The following is a 19,289-nucleotide window of genomic DNA, read 5'->3' as shown; positions in this document are numbered from 1 at the left end:
ACTGCAGCAGTGAATACGCTCAACCATCTACATTTATGGTAAGTGTACTCAACTGCATTTTTCTTGTCACTTTTAGCTTTTGAAAACTCAAAATCCTGATCAGATTTGGGATGCATGGCTATGCTTAAAAAGGACCTTGTGGCCATTAGCCTAGTAAACTCCTATGATCCTATAAGTAATTCCCAAAGTATATATTTTTTAAATAGCGTGTTGGTAGTTCATGTTTCAGCGTGTACATTATTTACATGCATGATGAATTTTACCTGTTCTGATGAAGTGTTTGATAGTGAGCATGAAACCACTTAACCTTGTATTAAATAGTTTTATTTTAATCAGCAGTGTGTGGTCCTTGGTATACATTTTTTATTTTTGTTGAATTTTACCCTATGACTGAATGCAGGTCTAATCCAGTTATGCCTTTAGTGTGATTTGAGCTCTAAAGTGTATATTTAAATTTGTCACTTGTTCCTACATTAGTCATAGCTTACTATAAGTGTAGATTGACATTAATATTTTAATTATGTGGTAAAACTGCAGCTGCTGTTTAGTTTATTTTATCACCTTCTGAAGAGGACAGTATTGCTCTAAGTGCATGTGATCATGTGAGGAGATAGCCTTTCAATTATATGCTCTACTCTAATCTGCAAAATAATAAGAATAGTTTTTCCTTGTACTGAACTTTGCAAAATTTATTTTGCTGTGTTGTCAGATATAGCTATTAAGTTGAATCTGTGAGAATTTGAAGTCACGATGATTAAGCAGTAATTACTGTGTTCTCCTGAAGTGCAAACAGTGGTGACAAACATCCATGTGCTCTTCTTTGTAGTTTACAATTATTTTCTACTTATCCATTTTGGGTTTGCTGCTGCTGTATATGTTTTATCTCATGCTGCTGGAGCCCATGCTGAAGCGACGCCTGTTTGGACATTCACAGCTGATGCAGAGTGATGAAGACATTGGGGTAAGTCATTTTTTCCACAACATATTTTACCTTTGTCTCTTGCAGTAGCACAGTGGTGAGTTTTTATTTTTTATGTCTTGCCAAATGCTGCACAAGCAGCAAATGGTTAATAACCAATGGAAAGTAAATAGGCACCTGTCTTCATATCAGAAGATGTTTGTTATATTGATCACTGCTGCAGTAGCCTTAACTACCTCTTTTTCCTGAAGAGATTCAAGTTTCTGAATTTGGACATGAAGATGAAGGGAAAGATGCAGGGTTTTCTCCTCAGATTTCTGATTCAGACTCCAAGGAGAGCTCAGTTTCTGATTCTCCCTGTGGAGGTTTTCTTTATCTGAAGCTATTTCCAAAACGTGCCACTGTTTTCTGAGGAAGAACACTGAAGTTTCTCAGTCCCTCAGAAAATATGAAGTGTTAAGATGGATTTTTAGACCCTTCACTAGTTTTTTCCAGTTCTGTCAGCTTTGGAGGATGATAGTCACCCCACTGCCCCTAAAAGGGAAAATAGAATGGGGAAAGTTCCTCATCCTTTTCAGTTTTTAAACATTCTCCCTAAACCTGGCCCAGCAACTAAAGTTGTAGTTAATCCTACTGCTGCTAAATATTTTTAGTTAATTCACACATACCACTGGTATTCAGGGTACATCTGAGTATTCAGAAGGAATATTGCCCCAAAATAATTGTCATGACTCCCTTCAGACACAGGCAACAGTAGTTCTCCATTCTTTTTGGACATGGCCATGGGCAATTACCACACGCTTCCTCACAGAATGGGTCTACTTGCACAAGATCAGGGTTGTTTGATACATTCTGGCCCCAATCGATTTCATTTGACTGCCTGGGTGATAGTCTTAATTTCCTTTACCTGTTTACTGAAGACTTGCAGCAGATATTTATGGCGGCAAGAAAGCCTGCTACTAGAGCATCATATATTAGCAAAGGTAAAATGTTTTCTAGTTGGTGCCAACAACCCACTGGTGGCTAATTGTTCTGTGGTTCTACAATATTTTACAATATTTGTGTGCGAGTTACTATCCTATGGCTTTTCTTACTCCTCCTTCCTATCATTCATTTTAGCATGTCTGCACATGGGTCTTCCTGTTTCAGTGCAATCTCATGTCAAAGGTTTGCATAAGAGGCCTTCTAGAAAATCAGTAGCCCTCCTTGGGATCTTAATTTTGTGTTAGAGAAGCTAACACTTGCTCCATTTGAACAAGCTAACCTGGCTGACTTGAAGCTGCTAACATGGAAAACAATTTTACTGATTGCTCTGACCTCTGCAAGAAGGGAGTTGCAAGCTCTTATGATTTGTTAGCCCTATTTCATTTTCTCCAGAAACAGGGTATCTAAAGTAGTTAACTTCATTTGATCAGCAACCTGTGGGTATCGGATCCGTCCTCGGATCCGAGCCGGCAGCTTTCCAAGCTAAAAGATCCGAGCTCTCAGCTCCTCCCCCGTACACATAATGCCCTGCCTCCTCTCTCCAGTCCTCAGATCTCATTTGCCACGGTTTCTGATAGCTTCTAGCGACGAGCTCTTGGCATTGGGTGTGAGTTTTAAAAAACCTTTTAGAACTTTTTTTGTGTGTTGAGCGAGTGTAGTAGGCCCTTAGTTTCTGTCTATATACTTTTTTTCGGTTTTCTTGTGGTAAATTTGTTTAAATTTAATTTTTCCCTCCCCTTTACTGTGTGTGCGTGGTCGTGCAATGGCTGAAGGGCCTAAGGCCATTTTTTCAAAATGCACTGAGTGTGGCCATAAGCTGTCCCCAGCGGATGGCCACACTCCGTGCTTTCTCTGCCTAGGGGTAGCCCACTTGTCTTCTGGCCGCCAAGTGTGTGCGGCCTTCAACCCCTGGGCTGTGAGGGATAGGAGGAATAAGTTAATCCTGGTGGGGCTTTTGCCCGCCTATTCTTCTTCCTCCTCTCCCTCTAAGGCACCAGCCGCGGCTGCGGTTGTCCTGCCTTCAGTTCCCCCTCTCCTGACTGGGACTCAACCTCCCTCTGTGTCTCAGGGAGAGGGGGACTCTTCTTCTAGAGAGAAGAGGCACAAGGACAAGGAGCAGCATAAAAGCCATAAGAGGCAGGCAGAGTCTCATCCCTCTGCTCCGCCAGCTAAGGTAGTTAGCCCTCCCAGAAGGGTCTCCGGATCTCCACCCTCTCGGCTACGTTCCCCCCGCTTTTTCCCGGAGGTGGAGGAAAAGTACCGGTCTCCCTCTAGGTCTTCGAGGCAGCCTTCCCGGCCCGCTTCGGCGACCTCTTCGAGGTCCACCAGAAGCATGTCTAAAGCTGATTTGGACCGGATGATGCGTCAATTCTTGCAGACCCAGATGCAGAATGGGGGTGCTCCTGTTGCTATTGGGTTTCAGAGTCTTTGGATCCGAGCCGTCACGGACCTGGGGAGTCGTCGGCGCCGACAGTGGTGGCTACTTCGACGCCGACAGTACCCTCGAGCGTGTCGGATCCGAGCTCTCGGGGCCAAGAGCCAAGCTTCGGATCCGCAGGGGTGAGTGTGTCTTCAGCTCCGTTTTGGTCGGAGCACACTCCCCTTTCGGGTCCGATCACATCGGCTCCGACACCGGTCTTTGCGTCGGAGCCATGGGGGCTGCTCTCGGAGCCAGGGGAGAGTGGTTTGCCCTCGGCTTTTGACGTAGTGGAGAGGGTTCTGTCGAGAAGTTCCAGGTCCCTGGTCCGGGCTATGGATCCACCCATCACTCCTGCGCATTTGGGTCTATCTTCCATCGTCCGGCCCCAGGGACAGCCTGCGTTGGCGCTCCAGTTGGTTCCCGTTGGTGAGCCCTCCTCGGACAGTCCCTCCGAGGAGGTGCCTCACAAACGAAAGTGCGAAAAGAGGCACATGGACTCCCATGAGTCCCTCACGGAGGACACAGACTTAGAGGAAGGGGAAGGTTCCCCTGAAGACATCTCCTTTGGAGACATTATGGAAATGCTACGTATCAGAGGGGGGGGGGGGTGGTCTGCCCAAAAATCTTCCTCTGATGAGTCTGTGTTTCTGGAGGCATTTGACGCAGGCCCGTCTACCTCTTGGGTGCCCCCCGGCTGATCCCCTGGTAGACTTGATTACTACCAGGGCTTGGAAGGAGCCGGACACCATGGAGCTAATCCCTAAAAGACCAGAGAAAATACTCAGTAGACAGGCATGGAATAAAGGGTCCCCAGTAGATGCCATGGTGGTGGCGGCTGCCACTAAGAAGGAACTAGCACAGGAAAGTTCCTCGGTCCATCCTCCTGATAAGGAATCTCGGACGATGGACCGTATTGGAAAGGGGATGTTTGCTTCAGCTACCTTTTCCATAAGGGCACTGAATTACCTGGCACATGTCATCAGGCTCCAGCGGGACTTGATAAAGGAATATGCTGGAGCTCCCCCAGAGTCCATGGCGGCCGAGGACAAATGGACCTTCTCGGCTCACATGGCCACTCTAAAGTCAATTTCTAACACTTCCATGCGGCTCCTCTCCCATGCCATGGAGGGAGCAGCTAGAGCTAGCGAAGCAGGGGGGTCGCCTTACTGCGCCACGCCTGGCTTCGCCTTTGTGACTTTGTGGAACCCTTCAAGGCGTCCTTCGAGAACGCTCCCTTTGATGGTTCTACGCTATTCAGCAAAACCGTCCATGACACGCTGCTCCAGAGCGAGAAAGACGGGAAGACGCTGTCTGCCATCGGGATCCGCTTCTCTAATCCACAAAGGTCCTTCTCAAGAAACCAGAAAGGACAGAAGAAGATGTGGTTCCGGAAGTCCGAGCAGTCCCGTCCTGCTCCGGACCCCTCGTCCTTCAGAGGCAGAGTAGGACAAGGTGGACACCGGCCCAGAGGCAGAGGGGGGTTGAAGAATTTCGGGTCCAGAGAGCCTTTCTCAGACCAACCCGCGCAGCAGCTCTGAGGGCTTGCCCTGGCTGTCCCTCTCTGGAGGCAGTCGGGGAACGTTTATCGGAGCACCTACAAAGTTGGGAGTCCATTACTACAGATCGTTGGGTGCTCCGAATAATATCCAGAGGTTACACTATTCCCTTTCTGCATCTTCCCCTCTAACGAAGCGCCTTCCCGATGTCCCACCCAATCAAACGGAGGCGGCGGCTTCAGAAATTTCAAAGTTGCTAGAAAAACGGGCCATCCAGCACGTCCCCCCAGAGCAGTCCGGATTAGGCAATTACTCCAGGTTCTTTTTGGTGCCAAAAAAGACAGGGGACTTGAGGCCAATTCTGGACCTGTCATCTCTAAACCTGTTCATTGCCAAAGAGAAATTCCGGATGGTCACTTTGCAATCTATTCTCCCTCTCTTACAGGAGAACGACTGGGTGTGCTCCATGGACTTCAAGGATGTGTACTACCATATTTTCATGGACAGACGGTCCAGGAGGTTTCTCCGCTTTAGGTTAGGAGCCAGTCACTTTCAGTTCAGGGTTCTCCCGTTCGGCCTCACCACAGCCCCCAGGGTGTTCACCAAGGTCATGGCAGTTGTAGCAGACCACCTGAGACTTCAGGGAATTCAGGTCTTTCCGTACCTGGACGATTGGCTCTTCACTGCCCCCACCATGCATCTGCTTTGCTCCGCCAGAGATTACTCCCTACCCATGACCCAGCATCTAGGCATTACTATAAATCTTCAGAAGTCGTCTCTTCATCCTGTGCAAGTTCTGGATTTTATAGTGGCCAGGATAAATACGCGCCAAGCCAAAGCCTTTCTAACTTACTACACGTAATGGCGCTCCTGCAGTCTCCAGCCCCACCTGCAGAGTTGGTCCTGAGAGCCCTGGGCTCCATGGTAGCAGCCATAAGCCTGTCACCTTTAGCAAGATTGCATATGAGAATTCTACAATGGACTCTTCAGGTTCAATGGTCTCTCCTACTCCATCCATTGGAGTCGCCAATTCCCCTGAGCAGGGTTTGCAGGAACTCCCTTCTTTGGTGGTGGCTCCATTCCCGAGAGCTGCGGGAGGGGAGACCATTTGTGATGCCTCAGCCCCAAGCCACACTGACCACGGACGCTTCTTGCCTCGGGTGGGGGGGCATTCTAGGGGCAGAACCGTCCAAGGCACGTGGACTCCCTTAGAGACCGTTCTGCATATCAATGTCCTGGAGATAATGGCGGTGCTTCTAGTGTTGCAAGCCCTTCAAGACCTTCTTCCTCTGGGGACTATTGCAATTCAGACAGAGAACATGGCAGTAGTCTAGTATATCAACAAACAGGGAGGCACCAGATCTTACCCTCTTTGTCGAGAGGCTATGAGAGTTTGGGAATGGGTGATTTCCACCAACCGCTTTCCGATAGCAATGCACATTCCGGGTCGGTCCAACATTTTAGCGGACAAGCTGAGTCGCTCTATTTTCACACCTTACGAGCGGTCTCTAAACCCATCAGTAGCGAATCAGATTTTTCTCAGATGGGGTCAACCTTGCTGCGATCTTTTTGCTTCTCCTTCAAACACAAAATACAGCGAGTTTTTCGCTCTGATTCCCCCCAACAGGGGAGAGCCCCAGAGATGCCCTGGTGCATGCTTGGCCCCCCGGTCTAGTATGCTTATCCTCCTCTTCTGCTGATGACAAAATTTCTGCAGAAAGCTCATCAGTTGGGGATCAAAATAATCCTCATAGCCCCATTCTGGCCTCGCCAGATCTGGTTCCCTTACCTGCGGTCTCACAGTGTAGTTCCTCCTTGGATCTTAGATCCCATTCCGGATCTGATCTCTCATCCTGCGAGATTACAGCCCCCAAACCTGGGCGACCTCAAGCTCACAGCTTGGTTGATCCAGTTCCACTAATCGCAAGGACTCCCGGTATCTCATCTCCCGTAAAATCTATTCTGGTAGCGGCGCATAAACCTTCTACTAGAAAGATCTACAGAAGTAAATGGAAGCGTTTTTCCATCTGGGCCAAAAATAGAGATTTAGATCCTTTTACTGCTCCCATCCCAATGGTTCTTGACTTCTTGTCCCATATCTTTTACCAAGGAGCTAGTGCTTCTACAGTCAAGGTCCAAATGGCAGCAATTTCCCATTTCCACATTGGGGATAACCTTGGCCCCTTAGCGTCCGCTAAGATATGCAAAACCTTTTTGAAGGGCACTTTTCTGTTGAAACCTCCTATCAAGAATGCGGTTCCACCTTGGGACTTAACCTTGGTTCTTCAGGCCTTGACTGGCCCACCCTTTGAACCGGCGGCTTTGGTTGAGTTAAAATTTTTATCTTGGAAAACGGCCTTCCTGATTGCAATTACTTCAGCAAGGAGAGTGTCTGAGCTTCAAGACTTTTGCATGAAACCCCCGTATCTGGTCTTCCATAAGGACAGAGGGTCTCTCAGGACTAACCCTTCTTTCTTGCCTAAGGTAGACTCTGAATCCAATATCAACCAATCCATTAATTTGCCTGTGTTTTTCCCCAGCTTCCAGAACAAAGGTGAATACAGATTGCACTTATTGGATGTACACAGACAATTGCGTTTTTACTTGCACAGGACGGCTGCTACTAGGAAATCAGATTAACCTTTTGTTTCTTTCGCTAAACCATCTATGGGTAAGCCTATTACGAAAGTTACTTTGGCCTGATGGATATCCCAATGCATCAGGCATGCTTATTTAGCCTCTGGCCAGCCTGAAACCTTGGGGGTCCATGCCCTTTCTACCAGGACTATGGCTACTTCTGCAGCATTCTGGTCGAGAGTACCTCTAGACCACATCTGCTCAGCAGCTACTTGGTCCTCTTCTTATACCTTCATTTCTCATTATAAGTTGGATCTGATATCCAGGAGTGGGGCATCATTTGGCTCCGCAGTGTTCCGGAATATCCCTCCTTGAGGTCCGCCCAAGGATTTAGGTAGCTGGGGACTCTGTCCCACAGGTTGCTGATCAAATTAAGTTAACTACTTCAGATAAAGAAGTTATGTACTCACCATACCATTACATCTGAGTAGGTAACTTCATTTGTCTGCAACCGACCCCCATTCCTTCCCTCAACCTGTTTTATGGTTATTCCATTACACAGGGTTTCACCTGGTCTTGCATTAGGTTAGTCTTCCTCTTTCGAGGGTCGTAGTCTGTTTCTTGTTAGGCAAACTCGATCTGAGGACTGGAGGGAGGAGGCAGGGCATTATGGGTAAGGGGGAGGAGCTGAGAGCTTGGATCTTTTAGCTTGGAAAGCTGCCGACTCGGATGCGAGGACAGATCCGATACCCACAGGTTGCAGACAAATGAAGTTACCTACTCAAATGGAACGTTATGGTGAGTACATAACTTCTTTTTTTTTTTGAGAACTATGTTCCATGTGTTAGCAAAACAGTCTGTGTGCTTTGAAAAGTCTTCACAGAGTTTGCAACCAGTGTACCCTGAAATGAACACTCTTTCTTACCTAAATATCTATTTCTTAGAGTATTCCATTTGATCAGTTCTCCCAGTTTTAAATGGTATATCCCACAATCTTCCTACTCGAAATTGAAAATATTTTATAAAACCTTAGATGTAAAGTTGTTCAATCTTGCCGTTTGTTCTTTACACGTGGGTTCGGAGCCGATCCATTGGCTCCGAGTCGGCCGTTTTCCAAGCTCAAGATCTTTGAGTAGCTCGAGGCACAGTCCCTATCCCGTGATGCTCTCCTACCAACCCCAGGTCTAGTTTGCCGCTGCAACGGATCGCACATTCTTTGGAGGAAGCTCGGGCCAGTAACCTTCTTTTTTATTCTTAAAAGAATTTAAAATTATTTATTTAAACTATCAGGGATCTGATATTTGTGAGACTTCTCATATTTCTTGTAATTGTTGTTCACTGAGTTAACTGGATATTATATTTTTGTCTTTCTAATTCGGAGCAGTTGCTCCTAGGCCTTTAGCCTTTCTTTAGTTGCATTTACTTAACAGGGCTCTGTCAAATTTGATTTCCTATCCCCTTATTTTTCATAGACTTGTTGTATTTGAACGCTTTTTGTGTCGCATTATTCTCGTAGTCATTGCAGTTCAGGGATCTGAACTTTCTAAGCAGTTCTGTGGTTTTTCGACTTTATTGATACTGTTATCAAGGATCTGATATTTGTGTGTATTTTCCTTATATGTCTGAGAAACAAAAATATGGATTTAAAAGGTGTGACTGTGGACAGAAGATGTCCGTCACCGATAACCACATTTCTTGTGTGTACTGCTTGGGTCCACTACATTTGCAAGAAGATTGCTCTATCTGCCATTCCTTCAGTGGCAGGGTTTTATTAGAGAGGGAAAGGAAATTGGTGGATAGAGGACTGTTGAAGCCAGATTGGCAAGAAGCATTGGACAAGACTGACCAGACCTCCAAGTCCTCAAAGGGGTCGAAGTCTTCTAAGGTGTTATCAGAGCACAAGTCTTCTGTTCGGAGCACCTCTGGAAAGACTCGGTCGCCGGCCCCACAGCCTTCGGAGCCGTGCACCGAAATCTTACCTCGGAGCCAAATCATAGTGTTGGAGCTGGTGTCAGAAGTTTTAAAGTCCCCGATCCTTAAGTCGATGGCTTCTTCGGCTCCTTCGACCCGTTCTTCCAGTACCCTTTCCGACATTGATGTGGACCACATGGTGCAGAGACTTTTGGTGAACCAGATTGCTTTCTGCTTCGACCCAGTTGGCTTTGAAGCCTATGACCCCCCTCCCCCCAACCATGATTTCTGCTCCTCCTCTGAGGTCAGTTGAGCCTTCAGAGCCGGAAAGAGACGATCCTATAGTGATGGAACCCTCGGAGCCAAGGTCTGTTCCAGAGCCCTCGGCCCCGTCGACCTTGACTTCTTCGGTTCCAATCGAAGAGTCTCGGAGCCGGCACTCTCTCGCGGGTTCCGAGGGAGAGAGTCGAACCAATGCTTCGGTTCCGACTCTCCCTCTCGGGGCTTCGTTGCAGATGAGCTTGGTTCCGTCCTCTGGTTTGGAGCCTGTGGTCTCAGCCCCTGGGAGGTTGCCATCTTCTTCGGAACCGGCGGACTCCTTGGGTTGGGAAACCAGTGCCTTCGATGCCATGAGGGGGGTCTTGTCTGCTAAGACCCTTACTTCTTCGTATCTTTCCTCTTCCTCCCCTAAAGGGCTGTGGTCTGTCCCTACACCACAGGTCCACACCAAGTGTCGAGACCCAGAGCCTCAGATAACCCCATTGGGTGACCCTTGTTTGACTGAGACTTCATCAGATGCCCCCACTGATGAAGTCCCCAGAAAAAGACTGCAAGAGGAGGCATTTAGATTCCCCTCGGGAATCCTTAACATCAGACACCGACTTAGAGGAATCGGAAGGGTCCCCACGGTCCTCCTCTGAGGATGTCTCATTTGCAGACATCTTGGAAATATTAAGGCAGAAGGGTGACTGGCAGTCCCTTACCCCTACTGAGGAAGAGTCTGTGCTCCTGAAAGCCTTTGGGTCTCCACCTTCTACCTCCTGGGTTACTCCGCCCTTTGACAAATTAATGGACTTGGTCGCTCGAAGGGCGTGGGAGTCTCCTGATTCCATGGAACCAGTCCCTTGGAGGCCCAACAAATGTATCAGCTCCCCTCAAGACAGGTCTTTTCTTACAAATGGAGTTCCCGTTGATGCCATGGTAGTGGTGGCGGCGGCCACCAAGAAAGAGATGTCAGAAACCTCTTCTTTTGTTCATCCTCCTAATAAAGACTCTAGGACTATGGACAGATACGAGAAATGCATCTTTAGTTCTGCGACATTTGCAATGAGATCGCTCAACTATTTCACCCACTTTACCCGTCTTCAACGAGATCTCCTCAAAGAGCTTGGAGATGCTCTACAGGGCAAAACAGATGATGCCGTTTCTGAGAAAGTAACGGCACAGCTTAACACCCTTAATTTTATTGTGAACTTGTCCATGCGGCTCATTTCTTATGCAGCCGATGGATCGAGCCGGGCAGCAAGTTCAACGATAGCACTGCAGAGACCGTCCTGGATGCATTTATGCTCCTTTGCGGAAGCCTTCAAGTCTTCCTTTGTTAATACCCTATTTGATAGCTCTTCCTTGTTTGGACCTAAAGTCAAGGAGACATTCACTAGGTGTGAGCAGGAAGGAAGCACTCTTATCTGCCGTAGGAGTCCATTTTTCCACCCCCACTAGACCATACCCCAAAGGGCAGAAAGGTGGAAAAATGTGGTTCCGAAAGTCCCAAGGAGCTTTCCAGAACACACGTACTGAACCCCTCCCCCCAATGGCAGAGGAGGGTGGTATAATGGTAGATGGAGCCCAGGCGGCAAGAGGGGGTCCACAGAACGAGGGTGACAGGGAGCAGTTCCTTGGCCAGCCCTATCAGTGCTCCTGAGAGGAGGCCCGACCGTCCTGTTCTGGAAGTAGTCGGGGGTTGCTTAGCTTTATACCCAGATGTCTGGCTAGGAATTGCATCTGATTCTTGGGAAAAAAAGCATAATTACCAGAGGTTAAATCATTCCCTTTTCAGAATCCCCTTCCATTCGTACAAAAATCCCAGGCGTTCCACCCAGTCTGTGGAATCTAGCAACCATATAAATTCAAAAGCTGCTAGAAAAAAAGAGTCATCCAGCTAGTCCCGGCGGACCAGATAGGATCTGGAACTTACTCCAGGTTCTTTTTAGTTCCAAAGAAAACAGGGGACTGGAGGCCCATCTTAGACCTCAGCAAACTAAACACCTTTGTCAAAAAGGAAAAGTTCCAGATGGTCACGCTTCAATCGATACTTCTGTTTCTCAAATGAGCGATTGGATGTGCTTTATAGATCTACCACATCAAAACGGTCAGGCCATCCAGAGATCACATGCATTTGCCAGTCACTACCAATTCGAGCTCTGCCCTTTGGTCTCACCACAGCCCCCAGAGTGTTTGCCAAATGTATGGCAGTAGTCACGGCTCACCTGAGACGTTTAGGATTCCGGGTGTTTCCATATCTGGACGACTGGCTCCTCACCCCCACCACCAGGCATCAACTAATTTGCGCCAGAGATTGCACTATCAACCTGTGTTCCAGGTTGGGCATAACCTTAAATTTTGAAAAATCTTCTTTATTGCAGTCGCAGCATATTTCCTTTATAGGAGCAGATCTAGACACCACCACCTCCCTGGTCAGATTGCCTCAAGAAAGAGTAATATCGTTGCGAAGTCAAGTATCCCATTTGTTAATGGAAAGGAGAGTTCTGGCATTCCAGGTTCTGAAAGCTGTTAGGCACCATGGCAGCTACACTCATAGCGGTTCCTCTGGGTTGAATGCACATGAGGATACTCCAATGGTTACTGTTCACACAGTGGTCTTATCAACAGCTTCCAATGTCACACAAGATTCTTCTGACAAATGCTTCCAAAAGGACCTTCTTTGGTGGTTGAACAGCCACCAAGTTACTGAAGGTCGCCCATTTTGTACTCCCCCCCCCCCCTCACAGCCACAGTGACCACGGATGCTTCCCTGATAGGGTCGGAGGGGATTTCAGGGAAGAACTGTCCAAGGCACTTGGTCATACATGGAATCTCATTTGCACATCAATGTCCTAGAGTTGCAACACTTTCACAACTTTCTACCTCGAGAAATGATTGCAATACAGACAGACAATGTCGGTAGTCTGGTACATCAACAAGCAAGGGGGAACCAAGTCTTACCCCTTATGCCGAGAGGCCCTAAGATTTTGGCAGTGGGCTGTATCCACTGGGCACTTTCTGATAGCAACACACATACCTGGGTCATCCAACGTGATAGTGGACAAACTGAGCAGAGCCATTCTGTTGCCTCACGAGTGGTCCCTCAAAGAACGAGTGGAGGAAAGGATATTCTGCAGATGGGGCCAGCCTTGCTGCGACCTTTTTGCATCCCCGATGAATGCCAAATGCAGAAACTACTGTGCTCTGTACCCCCGACCGGGAGACAGCCCAAGGGACTCACTTGTACACGATTGGCCCTCGGGTCTCCTTTATGCCTTCCCTCCAATCCCTCTAATTCCCAGATTCTTACAGAAAGCCAAAAGCCTGGGAAGGACTGTTATTTTAATAGCCCCGTTTTGGCATCGGCAGATATGGTTCCCCTTCCTACAGCAATACCAAGTAAAAGAACCTTGGGTTCTGGACCCAGTGCCATACCTTCTGACTCATTCGTTGGGAATTCGTCATCCCTCTCTTGTCTCCCTCAAACTGACAGTGGCTGCTCCACTTCCCAACCCAGCCAGGTCACATGATTGATCTCCAGCGGTTCAACATATTTTAGTTTCCTCTCACAAAGTTTCCACCAGGAAACTTTATAAAAGCAAATGGAGGCGATTTGTTCATTGGGCTTCTCAGCATGGTATTGATCCCTATGTCACTCCTATTCATAGTATTCTGGAATTCTTGACTTCACTCTTTCATGATGGTGCGGCAGCTTCTACAATAAGGGTTCAATTAGCTGCCATATCTAACTTCCATGTGGGATGCAGTGGTTCAAACATTATGTCCCACAGATTATGTAAAGTCTTTTTGAAAGGGACTCATCACCTTAGGCCACCTATCAAACATCCTGTTACTTTCTGGAATCTGAATTTGGTGCTATCTCAACTCATTCTTCCACCTTTTGAGCCTGCATCATCTTGTCCTTTGAAGTTCCTTTCTTGGAAGACAATTTTCCTGGTGGCTATTACTTCGGCTAGTAGAGTTTCTGAACTACAAGCACTTTGTATCAGGCCTCCATATCTAGTCTTTTACCCCGACAGTGTGTCTTTAAGAACAAATCTGACCTTTCTTCCCAAGGTCTGCTCCGAGGCAAATTTGAACCAGTCTATTGACCTTCCTACCTTTTTCAGGCATCATGCTAATAGAATGGAGTACTTGTTACATAAGCTTGATGTTCACAGACAATTGAGGTTTTACTTGGACAGAACAAAAGAATTTAGGAAATCTGATCAACTATTCATTTCCTATGCAGACAATAAGAAAGGTTTGTCGGTATCCAAAGTTACATTGTCCAAATGGATTTCTGATTGTATAAAATTTGTATATTCTTCAGCTAAACAACCTTTAGAATGTGAGGTGAAAGCTCATTCTACCAGGGCTGTTTCTACATCTTTAGCTCATGCAGCCCGTCTACCTTTGGACACTATTTGTGCAGCTGCTACTTGGTCCAAACCTCATACTTTTATCACTCATTACAAAGTGGACAGGGCTTCCTTTGGTTCCACCGTTCTCAGGAATATACTCCCGTGAGCTGCCCAGGATTAGGGTGCTTGGGATGCTACCCACATGTAAAGAACAAACGGCGAGATTGAACAACTTCACATAAAGAAGTTATGTTCTTACCATAACGTTCCATGCGAGTTGTTCATCTCGCCTTTGTTCTTACACTGCCTCCCACCTTCCCCCTCCAGGTTACAGAAGAACAGGTATGACTGGTGGTCTGGTTGGTCTTGCTAGTGTCCTTCTTTCCAGCCAGATTATTGTTTAGCTATTGTAAATAGTTATATACTATGTACATTGATCTGAAGTAGTTAACTTCATTTGATAAGCAACCTGTGGGTATCGGATCCGTCCTGGATCCGAGCCGGCAGCTTTCCGAGCTAGAGATCCAAGCTCCAAGCTCCTTCCCCTTACCCATGATGCCCTGCTACTTCCCTCCAGTCCCCAGATCTCGTTTGCCGCAGCTTCTATAAGCATGAATGACGAGCTGCTTGCGATTAGGTAAGATAAGGATAGGAATTTTCTCTACTTTTTTACCAGTTTAGTTTAGTTTAATTTAACTTTAGTATATTCCCCTTCCCCTTATCTGTGTGTTAGGGAGTGTGATTGTGGTAGACATGGCCGAAGGCCCAAAGGCCATCTTTTCCAAATGCTCTGAGTGTGGCCATAAGCTGTCCCCAGCCAATGGTCACACTCAGTGCGTTCTTTGCCTGGGGGTTGCACACTTGACATCAGGCTGCCAGATATGTGCTGCCTTTAACCCCTGGGCTCTGAGAGACAGGAGGAACAAGTTAATCTTAGCGGGTCTTTTACCCGCGGATTCTACTTCTTCCTCCTCTCCCTCAGTGGCGCCAGTCGCGGCTGCGGCTGTTCAGCCAACAGTTCCTGCTCCCTAGCTGGGACTCAACCTTCCACTGTGTCCTAGGGAGAGAGGGAACCTAGAAAGAAAGAGAAGAGTGATAGAGAAAGAGAGAGACAAAGACAGGGAGAGATATAGGAGCCACAAGGGGTGGGCCGACTCAGCCCCCTCGGCCCCGCTGGCTAAGCAGCTCTGTTCTCCCTTGAAGGTTCCTGGGTCCTCCCCCTCTCGGCTCCGTTCCCCACATTTCTCTCCGGAGCCGGAGGAGGAGCCCCGGCCACCTTCGAGGTCATCGAGGCGGCCTTCCCTGCCAGCCTCGGCGGCCTCTTCTAGGTCTATGAGAAGCCTTTCTGACGCGGACATGGACCAGATGATGTGTCTCTTCCTTCAGGACCAGATGCAGATGGGAGTGCTCTTGCCTCCCCCCCTCTGGTCTGGGAGCTCACCCCCTTTCTTTGCCCCTATTGCTCCTTCTCCGATCCATTATCGGGTTTCGGAGCCATCGGATCCGAGTAGCCTCAGAGCCGGGGAGTCGGCACCGATAGTAATCGCTACTTCGACGCCGGCCTTACCTTCGAGTTTATCGGGTCCCTTTTCGGATCCGAGCTCTTGTGGCTGTGAGCCGTGCCTCGGATCCGGAGGGGTGAGTGTGTCTTCGGCTCCGATGCAGTCGGAGCACATTTCCCTTTCAGGTCTGACAACTTCGGCTCCAGCGCCGATCCACATGTCGGATCCGAGGGGGCTGCTCTCTGATCCCAGAGAGAGTGGTTCACCTTCGGCTTTCGACGTAGTGGAGAGGGTCCTCTCGAGGGATTCGAGGTCCCCGGCTCATGCTACGGATCCACCCGCCATTCCCTCGCAGATGGGCTTGTCCTCCATCATCCGGCCCCAGGGACAGCCTGCGTCTACGCCCCAGCTAGTTCCTGTAGAGGAGCATGACCCAGTTGGTGAGCTCTCATCGGACAGTCCCGCCGAGGAGGTCCCTCACAAACGAAAGTGTAAGAGGAGGCACTTAGACTCCCCCAAGTCCCTCACGGAAGACACTGACTTGGAGGAAGGGGAAGGTTCCCCCAGGTCCCCCCCCCCCCCCGAGGACGTCTCCTTTGGAGACATTATGGAGATGCTGCACATTAGACGGGGTGGTCAGCCCAGAAACCTTTCTCGGATGAGTCAGTGTTTCTGGAGGCGTTTGACGCAGGCCCGTCTACCTCTTGCGTGTCCCCTCCGGTCGACCTCCTGGTAGACCTAATTACTACCAGGCGTGGAAGGAGCCGGACTCTGTAGAGCCAATCCCCAGGAGACCAGTTAAGATCTTTAGTCGCCTGACAGACAAGACAGCATGGAGTAAAGGTTCCCCTGTAGATGCCATGGTGGTGGCGGCTGCCACCAAGAAGGAACTGGCACAGGATAGTTCTTCGGTCCATCCTCCTGACAAGGAGTCTCAGACGATGGATCGCATCAGAAAGCGGATGTTTGTTTCAGCCACCTTTTCCATAAGGGCGCTGAATTACTTGGCACATGTGATTAGGCTTCAGTGGGATCTAGTAAAAGAGTACACTGGGTCTCCCCCGGAATCCATGCCGGCCGAGGACAAACGAACTTTCTCGGCTCGCATTGCCACTTTAAAATCGATATCCAACACATCTATGCGGCTTCTCTCCCATGTCACGGAGGGGGCAGCTAGAGCCAGCGGAGCAGGCATCACCTTACGGCGTCACACCTGGCTTCGACTTTGCGGAACCCTTCAAGGCGTCCTTCGTGAATGCTCTCTTTGATGGTTCTACGCTGTTTGGCAAGACCGCGATATGCTGCTCCAGAGTGAGAAAGATGGGAAGACTCTGTCTGCCGTCGGAATCCGCTTCTCGGCTCCTCAAAGGTCCTTTTCCAGTAACCAGAGAGTACAAAAGAAGATGTAGTTCTGGAAATCTCAGCAGTCCCGTTATGCTCTGGACCCTTCGTCCTTCAGAGGCAGGGGAGGACAAGGTGGACACCGGCCCAGAGGCAGAGGGGGGCCAAAGAATTTCGGGACGAGGGAACCTTTTTCCAACCGACCCGTGCAGCAACCCTGAGGGGTTGCCCGACTGCTCTTCTCTGGAGGCAGTCAGGGGGCGTTTCTCGGAACACCTAGCACATTGGGAGTCCATCATGACAGATCACTGGGTGCTCCGAATAGTATCCAGAAGTCACTCTATCCCTTTCATAAGTCTTCCTCCTCAGTTGAGGCACCTCGGCGATGTTCCACCCAGTCAGAGGGAAGCGGCGGCTTTAGAAATAAAGAAGCTGCTAAGAAAAAGAGCCATCCAGCACGTCCCCCAAAGCCAGTCTGCGTCGGGCAATTACTCCAGGTTTTTTTGGTGCCAAAAAAGACGGGGGACCTAAGGCCAATTCTCGACCTGTCTACATTGAACCTGTTCATTGCCAAAGAGAAATTCCGGATGGTCACTCTTCAGTCTATTCTCCCCCTTTAGCAGGAGAACGACTGGATGTGCTCCATAGACCTCAAGGATGCGTACTACCACATTCTCATGGACAGGTGATCCAGGAGGTTTCTCCGCTTTCGGTTGGGGGCCAGTCATTATCAGTTCAGGGTCCTCCCTTTTGGCCTAACCACAGCCCCCAGGTTGTTCACCAAGGTCATGGCAGTTGTAGCGGCCCACCTGAGGCTTCAGGGAATACAGGACTTTCCTTACCTGGACTACTGGCTCCTCGCCGCACCCACCAGGTATCTACTATGCTCAGCCAGGGATTGCTTCCTGCTCTTGATTATGATTGTCTTCCATAAGGACAGAGTATCTCTCAGGACTAATCCTTCCTTCCTTACCTATAGTGGCTTCCGAATCTAACATCAAACCAATCCATTAATCTGCCTGTTTTCTTCCCTAACTATCAGAACAAGGGGGGAGTACAGACTGCATTCATTAGATGTGCATAGACAATTGCGCTTTTACTTGCACAGAACAGCTGCCTCTCGCCCACCAGTTGGGGATCACTATAAATTACAAAAAATCATCTCTTCAACCTGTTCAGGTCCTGGACTTCATAGGGGCCAGAATAGACACACTTCAGTCCAAGGCCTTCTTGACATCGGACAGACTCCGCAACTTAACTCTCCACGTCTTAGCACTTCTACAATCTCCGGCCCCAGCAGCGGAATTAGTCCTGAGAGTCCTAGGGTCCATGGCAGCAGCTATCAACCTTTCACCCCTAGCCCGCGTGAACATGAGGGTTCTTCAGTGGACCTTACAGGTCCAGCGGTCCATCCTTTGACATCCGTTGGACTCCCTGATTCCCCTCAGCAGAGTTTGCAGAGACTCCCTACTTTGGTGGCTCCATTCCCGAGAGCTTTGGGAAGGTAGGCCGTTTTTGATGCCTCAACCCCAAGCCACGATGACAATGGACGCTTCTTGCCTCGGGTGGGGGGTGGGGGGGCATTGCATGGGCAGAACTGTCCAAGGCACATGGACTCAGAGACTGTTCTGCATATCAATGTTCTGGAGATGAGGGCAGTGCTTCTAGTGTTGCAAGCTCTCCATTCCCTTCTTCCTCCAGGGACTATTGCAATTCAGACAGACAACATGTCAGTGGTCTGGTACATCAACAAACAGGGGAGGACCAGGTCTTACCCTCTTTGCCGAGAGGCCATGAGAGTTTGGGAGTGGGCGATATCCACCAACTGTTTTCTGCTAGCAACGCACATTCCGGGTCGGTCCAACATTTTAGCGGACAAGCTGAGTCGAACTATCCTCTCGCCTTACGAGTGGTCTCTGAACCCCTTAGTAGCGAAACAGATAGTCCTCAAATGGGGTCAGCCTTGCTGCGATCTCTTCATATCGCCTTCGAACGCAAAGTGCAACGAGTTTTTCGCTCTAATTCACCCGCTGGGGGAGATCCCCAGAGACGCTCTAGTTCATGCTTGGCCATCCGGTCTTCTTTATGCTTATCCTCCTCTTCAGTTAATGACAAAATTCTTACAGAAAGCTTGTTGGTTGGGGAGCAAGGTTATCCTCATAGCCCCATTCTGGCCTTGTCAAACCTGGTTTCCGTACCTACGGTCTCATCTCATAGCTCCTCTTTGGATCCCATTCCGGATCTGATCTCTCATCCTTTGGGATTGAAAACTCCGAATCTGGATGACCTCAAGCTCTCTGCTTGGTTGATCCAGTTCCGTTAGTGGCTAGGACTCCCGGTATCTTGTCCGCAGTTAAATCCATCCTGGTGGCGGCGCATAAGCCTTCTACCAGGAAGGTCTACAACAGTAAATGGAAACGTTTTTCCATCTGGGCCTGGCGTAGGAATTTGGACCCTTTTACGGCTCCCATTCCAGCAGTTCTTGAATTTCTATCTCACATTTTCCATCAA

The 19,289-nt window shown here is 48.7% G+C and overlaps 1 protein-coding gene across 2 annotated transcripts in view; it reads left to right on the top strand.

Annotated features, from left to right (window-relative positions):
* TMEM9B (TMEM9 domain family member B) overlaps window positions 1–19,289 on the top strand; it is a 1,126,816-nt gene that overhangs the window by 566,374 nt on the left and 541,153 nt on the right. For both annotated transcript variants that reach the window (XM_044059364.1, XM_044059367.1), the window contains exon 4: window positions 827–961. In XM_044059364.1, coding sequence (XP_043915299.1) covers window positions 827–961 — 135 coding nt within the window. The remainder of the gene's footprint in view (window positions 1–826; window positions 962–19,289) is intronic.

This window comes from Protopterus annectens, chromosome 17.part0 (assembly GCF_019279795.1).
Source record: "Protopterus annectens isolate FY-2018-M chromosome 17.part0, PAN1.0, whole genome shotgun sequence".
Classification (NCBI taxonomy): domain Eukaryota; kingdom Metazoa; phylum Chordata; order Ceratodontiformes; family Protopteridae; genus Protopterus; species Protopterus annectens.
The sequence above is the reverse complement of the archived record's forward strand: the minus strand, read 5'-3'. Positions and strand labels throughout refer to the sequence as shown.